The sequence below is a fragment of the Microcaecilia unicolor genome, chromosome 1 (assembly GCF_901765095.1).
Source record: "Microcaecilia unicolor chromosome 1, aMicUni1.1, whole genome shotgun sequence".
NCBI classification, from domain to species: Eukaryota; Metazoa; Chordata; class Amphibia; order Gymnophiona; family Siphonopidae; genus Microcaecilia; species Microcaecilia unicolor.
In genome coordinates, this window is record NC_044031.1 from 644,932 (window position 1) to 660,745 (window position 15,814).

Here is a 15,814-nt window from a genome sequence, read left to right on the forward strand (position 1 = left end):
GATCACCAGAGGAGGCCTCGCCAACCGCAGGATCATCAATAGAGAGGGCCTGCAAGGCGTCAGACATAAGTGCTGGCAGCTCATCGCGGTGGAAAATCCGAACCGCAGTGGGATCATCCAGATCCAGTGGCAAACCTGCACCGTCCTCTGGCTCCTCCGGCCACGAAGGCCTGCCAGATCCCTCAGAGTCTCCACACCCCGACCATGGGGGGGGGTGGGGGTGCACCACTCTCCGACGGGGAATTCATCCGTCTGCACTTAGCGTGCATCCAACACTCAGGGGAAGCCACATCTACCAGCAATCCCGGGCCATCATCCCTTAGGGGGGAACCAGGCAGCAACGCAGTGCCAAGCAGATCCGGTGGTTGGGAGATGGGGATAGTGCTGTGCAGACTTATACGGTCTGTGCCAGAGCCGGTGGTGGGAGGCGGGGCTGGTGGTTGGGATGCGGGGATAGTGCTGGGCAGACTTATACGGTCTGTGCCCTGAAGAACACAGGTACAAATCAAAGTAGGGTATACACAAAATTAGCACATATGAGTTATCTTGTTGGGCAGACTGGATGGACCCTGCAGGTCTTTTTCTGCCATCATCTACTATGTTACTATGTTATATGTTACCTGCGGCAGGGCTGTTTTTAACATGAAGACTTTATGCAAAAGCAGCACAAACTCAGGGGAGAAAAACTCACCCTGGCCTCCCGGTTCCATTGCAGGAGTTGTGGGGAAAGAAGCCCCTCTGGTCAACTCAGCCCGACACCCCCCCCCCCCCCCCGCCTCTGACTCCACCACCACCGCAGAAGTCGTGCCATGCGGCGCATCCAAGATGGCGCCGGCTGCCAGGTCCGTCGAGTCACGAGTGGGAATAAACATCATTCACCATGCTTGTTCTGGCTCTACCGTCTGAAAAGCACGCTTTACAGAGCCCCGCTGCATTTTTGCGCTTGCCACAAACGGAGCAGCGCTTTATATTCTCAGCAGCCATCGCTGAAAATGGCGGAAAAAAAGTCAAGATGGTGGAATTCGCGCCAAAATCACCCCATAACGGGACCTCCCCGGAGGAGCAGGAAAAGCGCTCTTACCTCAAGAACCGAGTCCAGGTGCTTCGGAGACGCTGTACAACAGAGAATCAAGCCTCAGGAATAAAAGCGCTAAAGCGCGTTTTTTTTTAAACGCTGTGAGGAAAGTTGGAGGCAGACAGCTAGAGAGGTACTCCGGAGGCAGAGAAGGGTGGGAAAGGCAGGGATAGGGTGAACCTATGTGCCTGCTTCCACACACGGGTAGGAAAAGGCAGGGAAAGGGCAAGCCTATGTGCCTACATCCACCCTGGGGGGAGGGTAAGGCAGGGAAAGGGCGAACCTATGTGCCTTTAAAGTGGGCTCTCAAACAATTGCAGAACCACAGCACCCCTGCTACAACTGGCAAAAGCACAGGAGCCACCCCAGGCAGAATTTTGCAGGAGCTGAACAAGCTGCATCCGATCCACCCTGCTGGGGAGACAGAAAAATACTGAAAGGCAGATGAAGCTAGCCGTCCTAGAGGCACTATGTTTTTCAGTGTTCTCTATCTCCCCCTGCTGGTAGGTGGACACAACCCATTCGTAATGGATTCACCTGCTTGTTGACAAGGAAATGCAGATGAGCTACAAGTCCTCCTCAGCACCTGAAAGGCAGCCGGTGGTAGAGCTGGGCACCTCTCAGCCGAGGAAAGGCTTACCAGGGGTTAGGCCGAAGTCAGACTTCCTCCCCCTGAGGGGAGGAATGCTGGCTTCGGACTTTCTGTTGTATGATGAAAGGCTACAGACGGTAAGGCTCCAGCTTGGAAAACAGACAGAGGAAATATGATTGAGGTCTACTAAAGCCTGTAGACCTCAATGAGTCTACAAGTGTAGAATGAGTAGAACTCAAATCGATTTTTTTAATCATTCCAAACATACAAAGACTAGGGAATACTCAAAGAAGTTACATGGAAATACTTTTAAAACAAATAGGAGCAAATAGTTTTTTCACTCTACGAATTGTTAAGCTCTGGAACTCTTTGCTAGAGGATGTGGTAACAGCGGTTAGTGTATCTGGGTTGAAAAACGTTTTGGACAAGTTCCTGGAGGAAAAGTCCACAGTCTGCTATTGAGACAGACATGAGGAAGCAAATGCTTGTCCTGGGATTGGTAGCATGGAATGTTGCCACAATTTGGATTTCTGTTGGAAACAGGATACTGGGCTAGTTGGACCATTGCTCTGAACCAGTATGGCTATTTGTATGTTAAGTCTTAAATATTCCAGTTTATTGGCATGGCGAGCAGGCACTTCTGATGAATGGCGACTGGTGCTACCTTCTCTGGGGGGTGGGGGGGGGGGGGGACTGTGTATGCAATGGCCCCAGTCTGAGCTAGAGTTAGGAATCAAATTCAGATTGCCCTGATGTTGTAGGAAGAGCAGTATATCATTTTTTTAAAACCCATAAACATCACTTGCACGGTACTGCAGAAATCTACCACTGTGAGTGCTGAGGAAGTTAAATGGTTCTAGCAAGGTCACAGGATGAGTGATGGATGAAAAACAGTGTAATCTGGGTCTTGAGGGTTGTCAGATCTCACCATTATGCTACACCACCAGTTTAACCTCACTGATGTGTAAAACCAAGAGGAGAAAAGAAGACTCACCAGCAAGGACTTCGGTGAGAGCGATACAGCTCAGCAACAACCCAAGGAACATGACAGACATCATTATCAGCAAAGTCTTCTCCCTGTAAAAATCAAACAAATACTCAACATTTGAAAATGGATTCAAATTAAGAAGCTTTATTGGTATGGCAATTTGTGCAGGGAGAAGTAATTCATTAATGCACCATGAAAGGACAAGGAATGGAAGTTGCATGGAGGAAGGTTCACATGAAACACAAGAGAATACTTCGTCTTCATATGTCGATTATCAAGTTTATTTGATATAAGGAGGGGGCAGGGAAGGACATACACAGAGACTGGGGTTAGACAGATTGCAGTGGAAGGACAACAAATGGGAAGATTACAATATTATTGTTCAGGACCATAAGGAAGAGAAAAACTATAGTATGGGTTGATGCTCCCGTCAATGAGAGCAGGGTAGGCCAAGAGGAGAGGAAGAGAAGAAATACTCTCACAGAGGGGCATAATTGAACGGGGACAACCATCTCTAAGGACGGCACCACAAAGGGGCGGGGAAACCCGTATTACTGAAACAAGATGGATGTCCATCTTTCATTTCGATAATACAGTCAGGGACGCCAAAATCTCAACATTTAGGTTGACCTTAGAGATGGGTGGCTGCAATAGCACAATCTCTTTTCTTTATGTATCACAGGGCCCTTTGGACGCCTAGAAAGAGTAAATTGTCTGGGTCCTCTAAGTGTGATTTGTGTTTGTCATGCAAAAAAACCACCGGAACTCTTGTACATCTTTTGCTTGAATGTCCTAATCTTGTATTATTTTGGTCAGATGTCTGGGGAAAATTAAAAGAGCTATTTGGGTTTCAAGAATCTTTCTTACCCAAGTATATAAATCCATTTGCATTCCATTTCTAAAGTACTGTTTGACTTCTTGGTCTCAGTTGCACTGAAACTGATCATATCGCATTGGAAAGACAATTCTCAAGTTAATGTTGTTGTTTGGTGGAACTGGATTTTACTATACAAAAAAAATATGAACAGTGCGCATAAAACTGGTCTTCAAAAATGGAGAACTTTAGACCTTTTTCTTTCATCTATGGAGTAACTTTCCGGCTTGGACTCAGCTTTTTGTATTTTCTTCTGTTGTACTAAAGTACATGTTGTTGTTTTTTTTTTCTGTTTGATATATCTTTAATATCTAATAAAAATGTTTAAAATAAAAAAAAAAGCAGTCTGATAGCTTTGCTCTGTACAAGTTGGAATCTTCTAAGTAGTGTAACCCCAATCTTGCTCCCACTGGCTTAGCTCCCTGGGCCGTACGTGACCAGGACACACAAAACACACCACGCCAGACTGGGAGCAGCGCAGTCTGGGTCTAGATGAGCTGGTAGGATGAAAGGTACTCTCTACGGTCACATTTTCATTCACTTTCACCCCCCAAAAATAGTCAGCAGTCTCTGTATTCAAACTTCAACATGTTTTGCTAAACAGTAACTTGGAAAAAAGTTTAGAGCTTGCCAACTTACTACTACTACTACTTAACATTTCTAAAGCGCTACTAGGGTTACGCAGCGCTGTACAATTTAACATGGAAAGACAGTCCCTGCTCGAAGAGCTTACAATCTAAAAGAAGAGCTTACAATCTTGGTCTGTACAAAAACCACACTTCAGTTCCACCTTAATCTCCTCTATTTGCAAGCCAGAGAAACAGTATGTGGTAATATCTGAACCATTTCTCTTTCAGTCCTTAATCATCTCGACACAATTCTTTCAACTCTTCTGTCCCATCAAGCACTCTGACTCCCATCTCTTCTACCTGGGGTGTCTTTTCCCCCCAACCACTCTAACTAGTCCCCAAGCCGGAAAAACACCACAGCCACCCTCTGCCCTCTAACAGGGGCTCTGAATGCCACACACTGCAAACATTACCTGTTCACCCTGATGCTAGGCTCTTGGCGGGGTGGACAACCAAAGACCGCACAGTTAGAAAATTAGTAACTTTTACACCCTCCTTCCCTCATCCACTTGGGCTGGACTTCCTCCTATTCTCCCCCTGGTCTGTCAGTTCCAAACCTGTTTCCTTAGTGACCCCCCCCCCCCCACCAGAAAATACTCCCACCTCTAGCCTTATGCCAGAGCTCTCTTTTTCGGGGGGGGGGGGGGGGGTCGGGGACACAGTATAATAACTTGTAAACCATTATAAATGGGAGGAAACAAGGCAAAGGGATGTATTATTAAAATGGCCACCCAGACTTCCTTGCAGAGTAAAGGAGTAGCCTAGTGGTTAACGCAGTTGACTGTAAACAAAGGGACAGATGTTCAAATCCCCACTGTAGCTTTTTTGGCAAATGTAATCTCTCCAGAAACAGAAAAATATCTACTGAACCTGAATTTACACCACAGCAATAGTCTTCAGGTTTGCAGGTGTCTTATATATTTAGATACTGTGAAGAAAGTGTGTTTTAAGCCTGTAAAATGTATTGGATATTTTCCTCCAGCAACAGGAAAAAGTGGGTGATGGAACGTCATTATACTACAGTGAGACCCTCCTACAGTCCCTTATTCACCCTCTCTGATTATACTACAGTGAGACCCTCCTACAGTCCCTTATTCACCCTCTCTGATTATACTACAGTGAGACCCTCCTACAGTCCCTTATTCACCATCTCAGATTATACTACAGTGAGACCCTCCTACAGTCCCTTATTCACCCTCTCTGATTATACAACAGTGAGACCCTCCTACGGTCTCTTATTCACCATCTCAGATTATACTACAGTGAGACCCTCCTACGGTCCCTTATTCACCATCTCAGATTATACTACAGTGAGACCCTCCTACAGTCCCTTATTCACCATCTCAGATTATACTACAGTGAGACCCTCCTACAGTCCCTTATTCACCCTCTCTGATTATACAACAGTGAGACCCTCCTACGGTCCCTTATTCACCATCTCAGATTATACTACAGTGAGACCCTCCTACAGTCCCTTATTCACCATATCAGATTATACTACAGTGAGACCCTCCTGCGGTCCCTTATTCACCATCTCAGATTATACTACAGTGAGACCCTCCTACAGTCCCTTATTCACCCTCTCTGATTATACAACAGTGAGACCCTCCTACGGTCCCTTATTCACCATATCAGATTATACTACAGTGAGACCCTCCTGCGGTCCCTTATTCACCATCTCAGATTATACTACAGTGAGACCCTCCCTACTGTCCCTTACTCACCATCTCTGATTATACTACAGTGAGACCCTCCTACAGTCCCTTATTCACCATATCAGATTATACTACAGTGAGACCCTCCTGCGGTCCCTTATTCACCATCTCAGATTATACTACAGTGAGACCCTCCCTACTGTCCCTTACTCACCATCTCTGATTATACTACAGTGAGACCCTCCTGCAGTCCCTTATTCACCCTCTCTGATTACACTACAGTGAGACCCTCCTACGGTCCCTTATTCACCATCTCTGATTATACTACAGTGAGACCCTCCCTACATTCCCTTATTCACCCTCTCTGATTATACTACAGTGAGACCCTCCTGCGGTCCCTTATTCACCATCTCAGATTATACTACAGTGAGGCCCTCGTACATTCCCTTATTCACCATCTCTGATTATACTACAGTGAGACCCTCCCTACAGTCCCTTATTCACCCTCTCTGATTATACTACAGTGAGACCCTCCTGCGGTCCCTTATTCACCATCTCTGATTATACTATAGTGAGACCTCCCTACTGTCCCTTATTCACCATCTCTGATTATACTACAGTGAGACCCTCCTACGGTCCCTTATTCACCCTCTCTGATTATACTACAGTGAGACCCTCGTACAGTCCCTTATCCTTTTTCTCACATCATATTGCAGTAAGGGTTTTTCCGTTTGGTGATCTCACCCTTTATCTAATGTTTAAGTTTTACCTGGGTCTCCTGTGCAGCTGTGTTGGTTTTCCCTCCTTCTTCCCTATCTGCAGTCTTGTGGAGCAGGTTGCCTTAATCCTTTAAATACTCTTTCTGGAGACTTCGATTTTGCCCATAAAGTAAATGATCATAAAATTATAAAGAAAGTTCTTGAAATTCCTCTTGACTATAAAATGGTTTATCTGGGACCAAGCCTATGATCACTAACCTGTAACATTAACGCCCTGTGTTATATACCATCTGCTGTCTAATTTGTAATTTACTTCTGAAACATTTATTTATTTACATTAATAATATTTGAAGAAACCAAACCCTTTGCAGATCATGTATCCATATCAGCAATAAACATAGGAAGATCCTAATATAATCTATGGTGTCCGAAATGAGGAAGCCACACCTGATATAGTGTGCTCAGATACTGTTCTCTCCTCCTAGATCCCCCTCCTATACGGTAGATTTTACAGCCTTTCTTCCTAGGTAGAAAGGGAAGAGTAGAGTTGGAGATTCGGGCGGGGGAGGTAAATGTTGCTGTTTTGTAGGGTTTTTCATAAACACAGGCCACCTCTCAACATGTGATAGTTAATGATGTGGTGGAGTCATTTCCTACTGAGGTTCAGATGAATCCTTTCCTCTTTTCCATGCTAGTCTTTTCTAATATATTTGTGAGCGACATTGCCAAAGGGTTAGAAGGTAAGGTTTGCCTTTTGTGGCTGATACCAAGATTTGTAATAGGGTGGACACCCTGGAGGGAGTGGGAAACATGAAGTAACCCAGGTCTCACTTCCAGCATAGCATCTTCGAGCACCAACTTGTTCCTGTCGAGGTCAGGTACCCCTTGACCTGGGCCACAAAACAAATCTCTCTATATATCTCTATATCTCAAAAAAGATATAGTGGAATTATACCCTGAGGTATAGTGGCCTAGTGGTTAGAGTGGTGGACTTTGGTTCTGGGGAACTGGGTTCAATTCCCACTACAGGCACAGGCAGCTCCTTGAGACTCTGGCCAAGTCACTTAACCCTCCATTGCTCCAGGTACAAATAAGTACCTAGGCCGCATTGAGCCTGCCATGAGTGGGAAAGCACAGGGTACAAAAAAAAAAAAAAAGGTACAGAGAAGGGTGACGAAAATGATAAAGGGGAGTTGGCAACTTCCTTATGAGGAAAGGCTAAAGCATCTAGGGCTCTTCAGCTTGGAGAAGAGACAGCTGAAGGGAGGTATGATAGAGGTCTATAAAATAATGAGTGGAGTGGAACAAGTAGGCGTCAATCACTTATTTACTCTTTCCAAAAATACTTCCAAACCTTTTTTTTACACCCAGATACAATAACCACTGTTACCACTTTCTCTGACAGCAAGTTTCAGAGCTTAACTATTCTTTGAGTGAAAAAATATTTTCTCCTATTTGTTTTAGAAGTATCTCCATGTAATTTCACTGTGTCCCCCAGTCTTATATACTCGACCATGGTTCAAGTACATAATAGAGGATGGACAATGGACAGTCCACCACAGGAACGGAACTAGTGCTTAATAGATACTTTATTTAATGCTTGTACAGCAGGAACCGACGCGGTTCGTGTTTCAGCGTGATAAAATGCTTACCTCAGGGGGTCACAATGATGTTCTAAAAATATATAAAAGAAATAAAATCATATCTTGCAATATAAATATATAAATATCATAATCAAAGAATGTATACTTCACATAAAAATACCACATGTAGGATATGTAAATATAAAATTAAATATGAATAAAACACATAAAAATGCAATATAAAAGGACAATATGGATGGATCATTTTACACTCACGTGAATAATCATGAGATCCCATTATGAAAAATATGTCAATGACATTCTTCGCTTTTTGTTTTGTTGCTGTGTACCTGACACTGCAGTTTTTTCCCTCTATTTTTCTGTTCATATCATGGTTTCATTTATTTATATTTGTCATTGACATATTTTTCATTTTGTTTCCCCATTGGTGCACTGTCAGGCTTATTTTCGAAAGAGAAGGACGCCCATCTTTCGACACAAATCGGAAGATGGGCGTCCTACTCACAGGGTCGCCCAAATTGGCATAATCGAAAGCCGATTTTGGGCATCCCCAACTGCTTTCAGTCGCAGGGATGACCAAAGTTCCCGGGGGCATGTTGGAGGCGTAGCAAAGGCGGGACTTCGGCGTGCCTAACACATGGGCATCCTTGACCCATAATGGAAAAAAAAAGGGCTTCCCTGACGAGCATTTGGACGACTTTACCTGGTCCAGTTTTTCTTACGACCAAGGCACAAAAAGGTTCCCAAACTGACCAGATCACCACCGGAGGGAATCGGGGATGACCTCCCCATACTCCTCCAGTGATCACTAACCCCCTCCCACCTTCAAAAAAGAACTTTAAAAATATTTTGTGCCAGCCTCAAATGTCATACTCAGGTCCATCGCAGCAGTATGCAGGTCCCTGGAGCAGTTTTAGTGGGTGCAGTGCACTTCAGGCAGGTGGACCCAAGCCCATCCCCCCTACCTGTTACACTTGTGGTGGTAAATGTGAGCCCTCCAAAACCCACAAGAAACCCACTGTACCCACATCTAAGTGCCCCCCTTCACCCGTAAGGGCTATGGTAGTGGTGTACAGTTGGTGGTAGTGGGTTTTGGGGGAGTTCAGCACACAAGGTAAGGGAGCTATGTACCTGGGAGCTTTTTCTGAAGTCCACTACAGTGCCCCCTAGGGTGCCCGGTTGGTGTCCTGGCATGTCAGAGGGACCAATGCACTATGAATGCTGGCTCCTCCCACGACCAAAGGGCTTGCATTTGGTTGTTTCTGAGATGGGCGTACTTAGTTTCCATTATCGTTGAAAATCTGAAACGACCAAGTCTAAGGACGACCATCTCTAGGGACGACCTAAATGTCAAGATTTGGGTGTCCCCAACCGTATTATCGAAACAAAAGATGGACGCCCATCTTGTTTCGATAATACGGGTTTCCCCGCCCCTTCGCCAGGACGTCCTGCGAGGATGTCCTCAGGAAAACTTGGGTGCCCCTTTCGATTATGCCCCTCCACATGATCTATTCACTGGGTGCCATTGTTTCTTCTTCGTTTGTGTCATGATTTGCTTGTTATTTAAATGAGATCTTATGGTTATTCACGTGGGTGTAAAATGATCCTTTTATATTGTCCTTTTATATTGCATTTTTATGTGTTTTATTCATATTTAATTTTATGATTACATATCCTACATGTGTTTTAATGTGAAGTATACATTCTTTGATTATGTTTTGATATTTATGTATTTATATTGTTGCAAGATATGATTTTATTTCTTTTATATATTTTTAGAACATCATTGTGACCCCTGAGGTAGGCAGTTGAGGGTGTCCAAATTGCTTGAAAGAAGGACGCCCATGCCTTCGTTATGCCTCCGCTGACACACACATACCTCCCCCCCCCCCCAGGAACCTGCATACTGCTCCCCCCCCCCACACACACACAGAGGGATGGCCAAATTTGAAGGGCATGGAGTGGAGTGGCCTAGTGGTTAGAGCACTGGTCTTACAATCCAGAAGTGGCTGGTTCAAATCCCACTGTTGCTATTTGTGATCCAAGATCTACATAAATAAATAAAGAGGGTGTTGGAGGCATAGCAAAGGCATGGATGTCCTTCTCACAGAAACATCCATATTTTGGACATCAACTGCCATCGCTTCCCCTCCTTAGGAAGGAAATCGTGTGCAAATGAGCGAGCAGCTCATTTGCATGCAATTTCCTTCATGCATGCCTGTTCCTTTCCGAATCAGTAAGGGAAGGGCTTTTTCTATTCAGTTAGTGGGACCAGTGCACTACGAATGCTGGCTCCTCCCATGACCAAATGGCTTGGATTTGGTCATTTCTCAGATGGATGTCCTCAGTTTCCATTATCGCCAAAAAACGGGGACAACCATCTCTAAGGTCGACCTAAATTTCATGATTTGGGCGTCCACGACCGTATTATCGAAACGAAAGATGGACGTCCATCTTGTTTCAATAATACAGGTTGCCCCGCCCCTTTACAGGGCCCTCCTTAGAGATTATGCCCCTCCACGTTACTATATTGTTTGCAGTCTCTCCTACCTCCTCCTCCCCCCCCCCCATATCTTAAAATTCTGTCTCCAGTGATGCAGTATTCACCCAGACAATGGCAGAAGCACTCAAAGAGTGGCTGTGATCTGCACCCCTGTAACAATCCTGCCCCTTTATCTCTAGTAAAGTGTTATATATCTCTGTGTCCCAGGAACAGCTACATGTAGATCACATGAAAGCAGAGGAACTCTTTCTATGCACATCCTCATACATTCATATGAACTGGGTAAACTGTTCTTATCTAGCCCAGTATCCTGCTTCCAGCAGTGGCCAATCCAGGTCGCAGGTGTCTGGCAGAGACCCAGTTGGTGGCACCATTCCATGCTGCCAATTGTGGGGCAAGTGGTGACTTCCTCCATGTCCATCTCGGTAGCAGACTGTGGACTTTTCCTCTGGGAAGTTGTCCAGGCTTTTTTTAGACCCAGATATGCTAACTGCTGTTGCCACTTCCTCTGGCAACGATTTTCACTTGTTCAGAACCCTTATTTTATCATCCTCACTTTAATATTCCCTTATCTCTTGTTTGTCCTGTTTGTCTGGCCTAATTAGATTGTAAGCTCTGTCGAGCAGGGACTGTCTCTTCATGTTCAAGTGTACAGCGCTGTGTACGTCTAGTAGCGCTATAGAAATAATAAGTAGTAGTAAACTCAGTTAGATACAACTGCAGCTGCAGGCTTTATCTCTGATAAACTGCACAGTGGCAGATGGTAGATGTTCCTTCCTGTTACCCATTCCTCGCCCTTCTTAAACTGATAATGGTGCACTCTTATGACTTACCTCTGCTATCCATATGCCTGTATTAGCTCCTTCAGGCACTGACCACAGACACAGAAAAGAATATATTTATTAGATTTCTACTCTTTCACTGGTAGTTTTAAGGCCTTCATTTTGGATAATCTATGATTCACTTCATTAGTAGATTCAGATCACCATTACTATCTACTCCAGAAACAAAACAACCCTGATAAGCTGTTCCAGTTCAATCTCCTTCCCACAAGTCCACAGATGCAGTGAAGACAAAACCAGAGCAGGATTACCTGGGTCAATACTAAAGTTTTTGGAATCCAATGGATTGCAGGACCGAAGGCAACATGGCTTCACTACAGCCAGGTCTTGTCAGACAAATCTGATTAATTTCTTTGACTGAATGACCAAGCTGTATCAAGGGAGAGAGTTAGATGTGGGGGGGGGGGGGGGGGGGGGGGAGGGGAGAGGTGGGGGAGTCAACAGTCACCCAGGAGCACATGGTTCGGTGTTCAGTATCCTTGAAAGATACTATTGAAACAGGACATTTAGGGAATTCCAGTAGAGAGGTTTCAACAGTGTTAGAAAGAAAGCCAGGTATGCTAAATGAGAGAGCAGGATAAAGGATGCACATTATCCCCTTCAACGTCTAAGCAGATTGTAGATCAAAGGAAAAAAACACAATCTGAAGTGCCTGTATTCAAATGCTAGAAGCCAAAAAAATAAGATGTGAGAGTTAGAATATATAGCACTAAATGATGAGGTAGATGTTATAGGCATCTCGGAGACTTAGTGGAACGAGGACAATCAATGGGACACTGTGTTAACAGGGTATAAATTGTATCACAATAATAGGATCAAATTGGAAGGGGGAGTTGCATTATATATTAAAGAGGGAATTGAGCCAAATAAAATAAACATTCCACATGAAACAGATAGCAGCTTGGAATCATTATGAATAATCCCATGTGTGAAGGGAAGGAGTATTCTCGTAGGACTGTACTACCATCCACCAGGACAGAACGAACAGATGGATGAAGAAATGTTTACAAAGATGAGGAAAACTGGCAAATTGGGCAACACTATAATAATGGGTGATTTCAATTACCATGATATAGACTGGATAAATGTTTCATCAGGGAGTGTCAGGGACATAAAATTTCTAGTTGTAATAAAGGGCTGCTTCTTGGAGCGACTATTCCAGGAACCGACAAGAGGGGGAGCCATTTTGGATCTGGTCCTTGGTGGCGTGCGGGGCATAGTGCGAGAGGTGGCAGTGTTGGGTCCCCTGGGAAACAGTGATCATAACATGATCAAGTTTGAGCTACTATCTGGAATGAACCCACAAAAGAAATTTACTGTATCTGGTGTTGTTTATGACTTATATCTGGGATTAGTATAATCACTATGTAATCATAGGAATTTTAGGCCTCTTTTACAAAGCCGCATTAGTGGAAGCTGCGTGGCAATGCTGACACAGCCCATTCAAAGTGTCGGTATTACCACACCACCAGCCACTAGCTTGGCTTTGTAAAAGGGGGCCTTAGTTGTGAAAATATTATTATATTACCTTAGTTTGTCCAAGACTTCTTCCATTTAATCTGCACAGATCCTGAAAAGGAAGCTGCGGGCTATAATAATAATCTTCTCATAACGCCTTTTGGTGCAAACCCCAAACTACTTTTGTTGCCTTTCTCTGAACCACTTCAAGTCTTTTTTATTTATTTATTTGCTGCACTTGTATCCCACATTTTCCCACCTATTTGTAGGCTCAATGTGGCTTACAAAATGTTATAACATGTACACATTATAGGATAAGAATTTCAGAATATAGATACAGATGGGTACATATACGCAGACGACGTAACGATCTACATCCCATTCAAACAAGATCTAAAGGAAATCTCCAATGATATCAACCAAAGTCTCCAGATCATGCACTCATGGGCGGATGCATTTCGGCTGAAACTGAATGCAGATAAAACCCAATGCCTAATACTCACCTCTCAACATAATAAGAACAAATTCACCGCCATAAACACACCAAATTTGAACCTTCCAATTTCGGACACCTTAAAAATTCTTGGAGTCATCATGGATCGACACCTAACACTCGAGAACCACGCGAAAAACACAACCAAGAAGATGTTCCACTCTATATGGAAATTAAAAAGAGTAAGACCTTTCTTCCCAAGGTCAGTTTTCCGCAACCTGATACAACCTATGGTGTTTCAGTCATCTAGACTATTGCAATGCACTCTACGCCGGCTGTAAAGAGCAAATAATCAAGAAACGTCAGACAGTCCAGAACACTGCAGCTAGACTCATATTTGGTAAGACAAAATACGAAAGTGCTAAACCCTTACGAGAGAAACTACACTGGCTCCCACTTAAAGAACGTATCAAGTTCAAAATATGCTCTCTAGTCCATAAAATCATTCATGGAGATGCACCAGCCTACATGTCAGACCTGATAGACCTACCACCCAGGAATGCCAAAAGTTCATCCCGCACATTCCTTAACTTGCACTTCCCTAACTGCAAAGGTCTAAAATACAAACTAATGCACGCGTCAAACTTTACCTACTTGAGTACATAGTTATGGAACGCATTACGTCGCAAATTAAAAACAATCCATGAACTAACGGAGTTCCGCAAACTACTGAAGACCCATCTCTTTAGCATGGCATACCACAAAAATCAACCAATATGAATATACACAACTCCCCCACATATATTCAGAACTGTCTTACAATAACTGCTTGTTATACTACTACCATGTTCTATCATTATCATGTTACCCAAAATCTTGCTGTAACACTAAATGTCTATTTTCTGATATATTTCCATTACTCATGATGTGTTGTAAGCCACATTGAGCCTGCAAAGAGGTGGGAAAATGTGGGATACAAATGCAATAAATAAATACATACATAGAATATCATAGCAATCATATTAATGGAATAATAATTTTACAATTGTTACAAATAAGAGTGCATAAGTAAATCATATTGGATTGGAAGTGGATTGAAAGATCAACATAACATAACATAATGATATCAGGACAAGATATAATATTCAGTCGTGAGGATGTAATTAGGATGGACAGATAAGAGGGTTCCTTAATAGTTGTGATTGGAAAAATTAGGAAGTCAGATCGTTATGGGGAATCTTTATTGTATGCCTTTATGAATAAGTAGGTCTTTAATAACTTTCGGAAGGTTGTCAGGTCGTGTGTTGTTTTAATGGCAATCGGTAATTCATTCCATAGTTGCATGCAGGTGTATGAGAAACTGGATGTATGTACAGACTTGTATTTAAGTCCTCTGCAATTGGGACAATGAAGGTTTAAGCAGGTGCGTGATGAACTTTTGTTGTTTCTCTCTGGTAAGTCAATTTTTATGTCCGTAATGAGATACAACCCCCACCTCTTTTCTTGTCCTCTATGTAGCCTAGCATCCTCTACCTTGTCACCTTGGTTTACACCTTGAAATTACTATTACCTCAAGGTTCCTCTCCTGCTCCATGATAGCCTCGCGCCTCTCTTAAGTACAACTTCTTTGGATTTCTACAGCCCATGTGCCTCACTCTTCAGATCTTCACATTAAATTTAACTGCCAAACATTAGACCATTCTTTTAATTCATTTGTAACTATTTTCATTGTTACCTTGGACTCCAAGAAGCCCACTATCCTTTTCTTCAACAGTGCCTCCATTAGTTTTCCAACCACCGAAGTGAGGCTTACTGGTCTGTAGTTTCCCATTTCTTCACTGTAATCATTTTTGGGGAGATGGACCACCACATCCACTCTTTTCCAATCCAGTGGAACCTCTCCTTCTCTAAGACCCACCAGAACTTCCTTGACCTCCCTCAATCTCCTGCATGTATCTCACCAGGCCCCAGAGCTTCGTTCATTTTCAGTATTTCAAGTTGTTCATAAATACTTTCTTCTGTGATCAATGCAATTATCTATTTCATTCTCATGCATATCTTTGTCAAATGACCGAGGGCTTTGTCTGGAATTTTCTTCCGTGAACATAGAATAAAAGGATTTGATTACCGTGTCCACTTTTTCCTCATTATTCTCCACATTGCAGTTCTCAGCACTTTTCAGTCTTACAATTTCATTTCTAGCCTTCCTATTTCCTCCAAAATACTTGAAAAAGTCTTGTCATCTCTCGTTACATTTCTAGCCATTTTTTCTTCCGTCTGTACTTTTGTCTCTTTGCTTCTTTGAGCTTTGTCCGGTATTCTTTTCTGTCTCTCTTCTTGCATTCCTCTGTATTTCATGAATGCTATCTCAACAACAATGTGACTCAGGTGTTGTGCTGTCATTTTTGCAGGACCATTCTAGTGTTCTTGTACGATTCTCTA

General features: G+C 43.4%; 1 protein-coding gene across 1 annotated transcript in view; it reads right to left on the reverse strand.

The window, feature by feature from the left end:
- Positions 1 to 15,814, reverse strand: part of LOC115461790 (regenerating islet-derived protein 4-like) — a 140,085-nt gene that overhangs the window by 38,892 nt on the left and 85,379 nt on the right. The window contains 1 exon segment of the mRNA XM_030191836.1: positions 2,662 to 2,744. Within this exon segment, the coding sequence (XP_030047696.1) occupies positions 2,662 to 2,744 (83 nt within the window).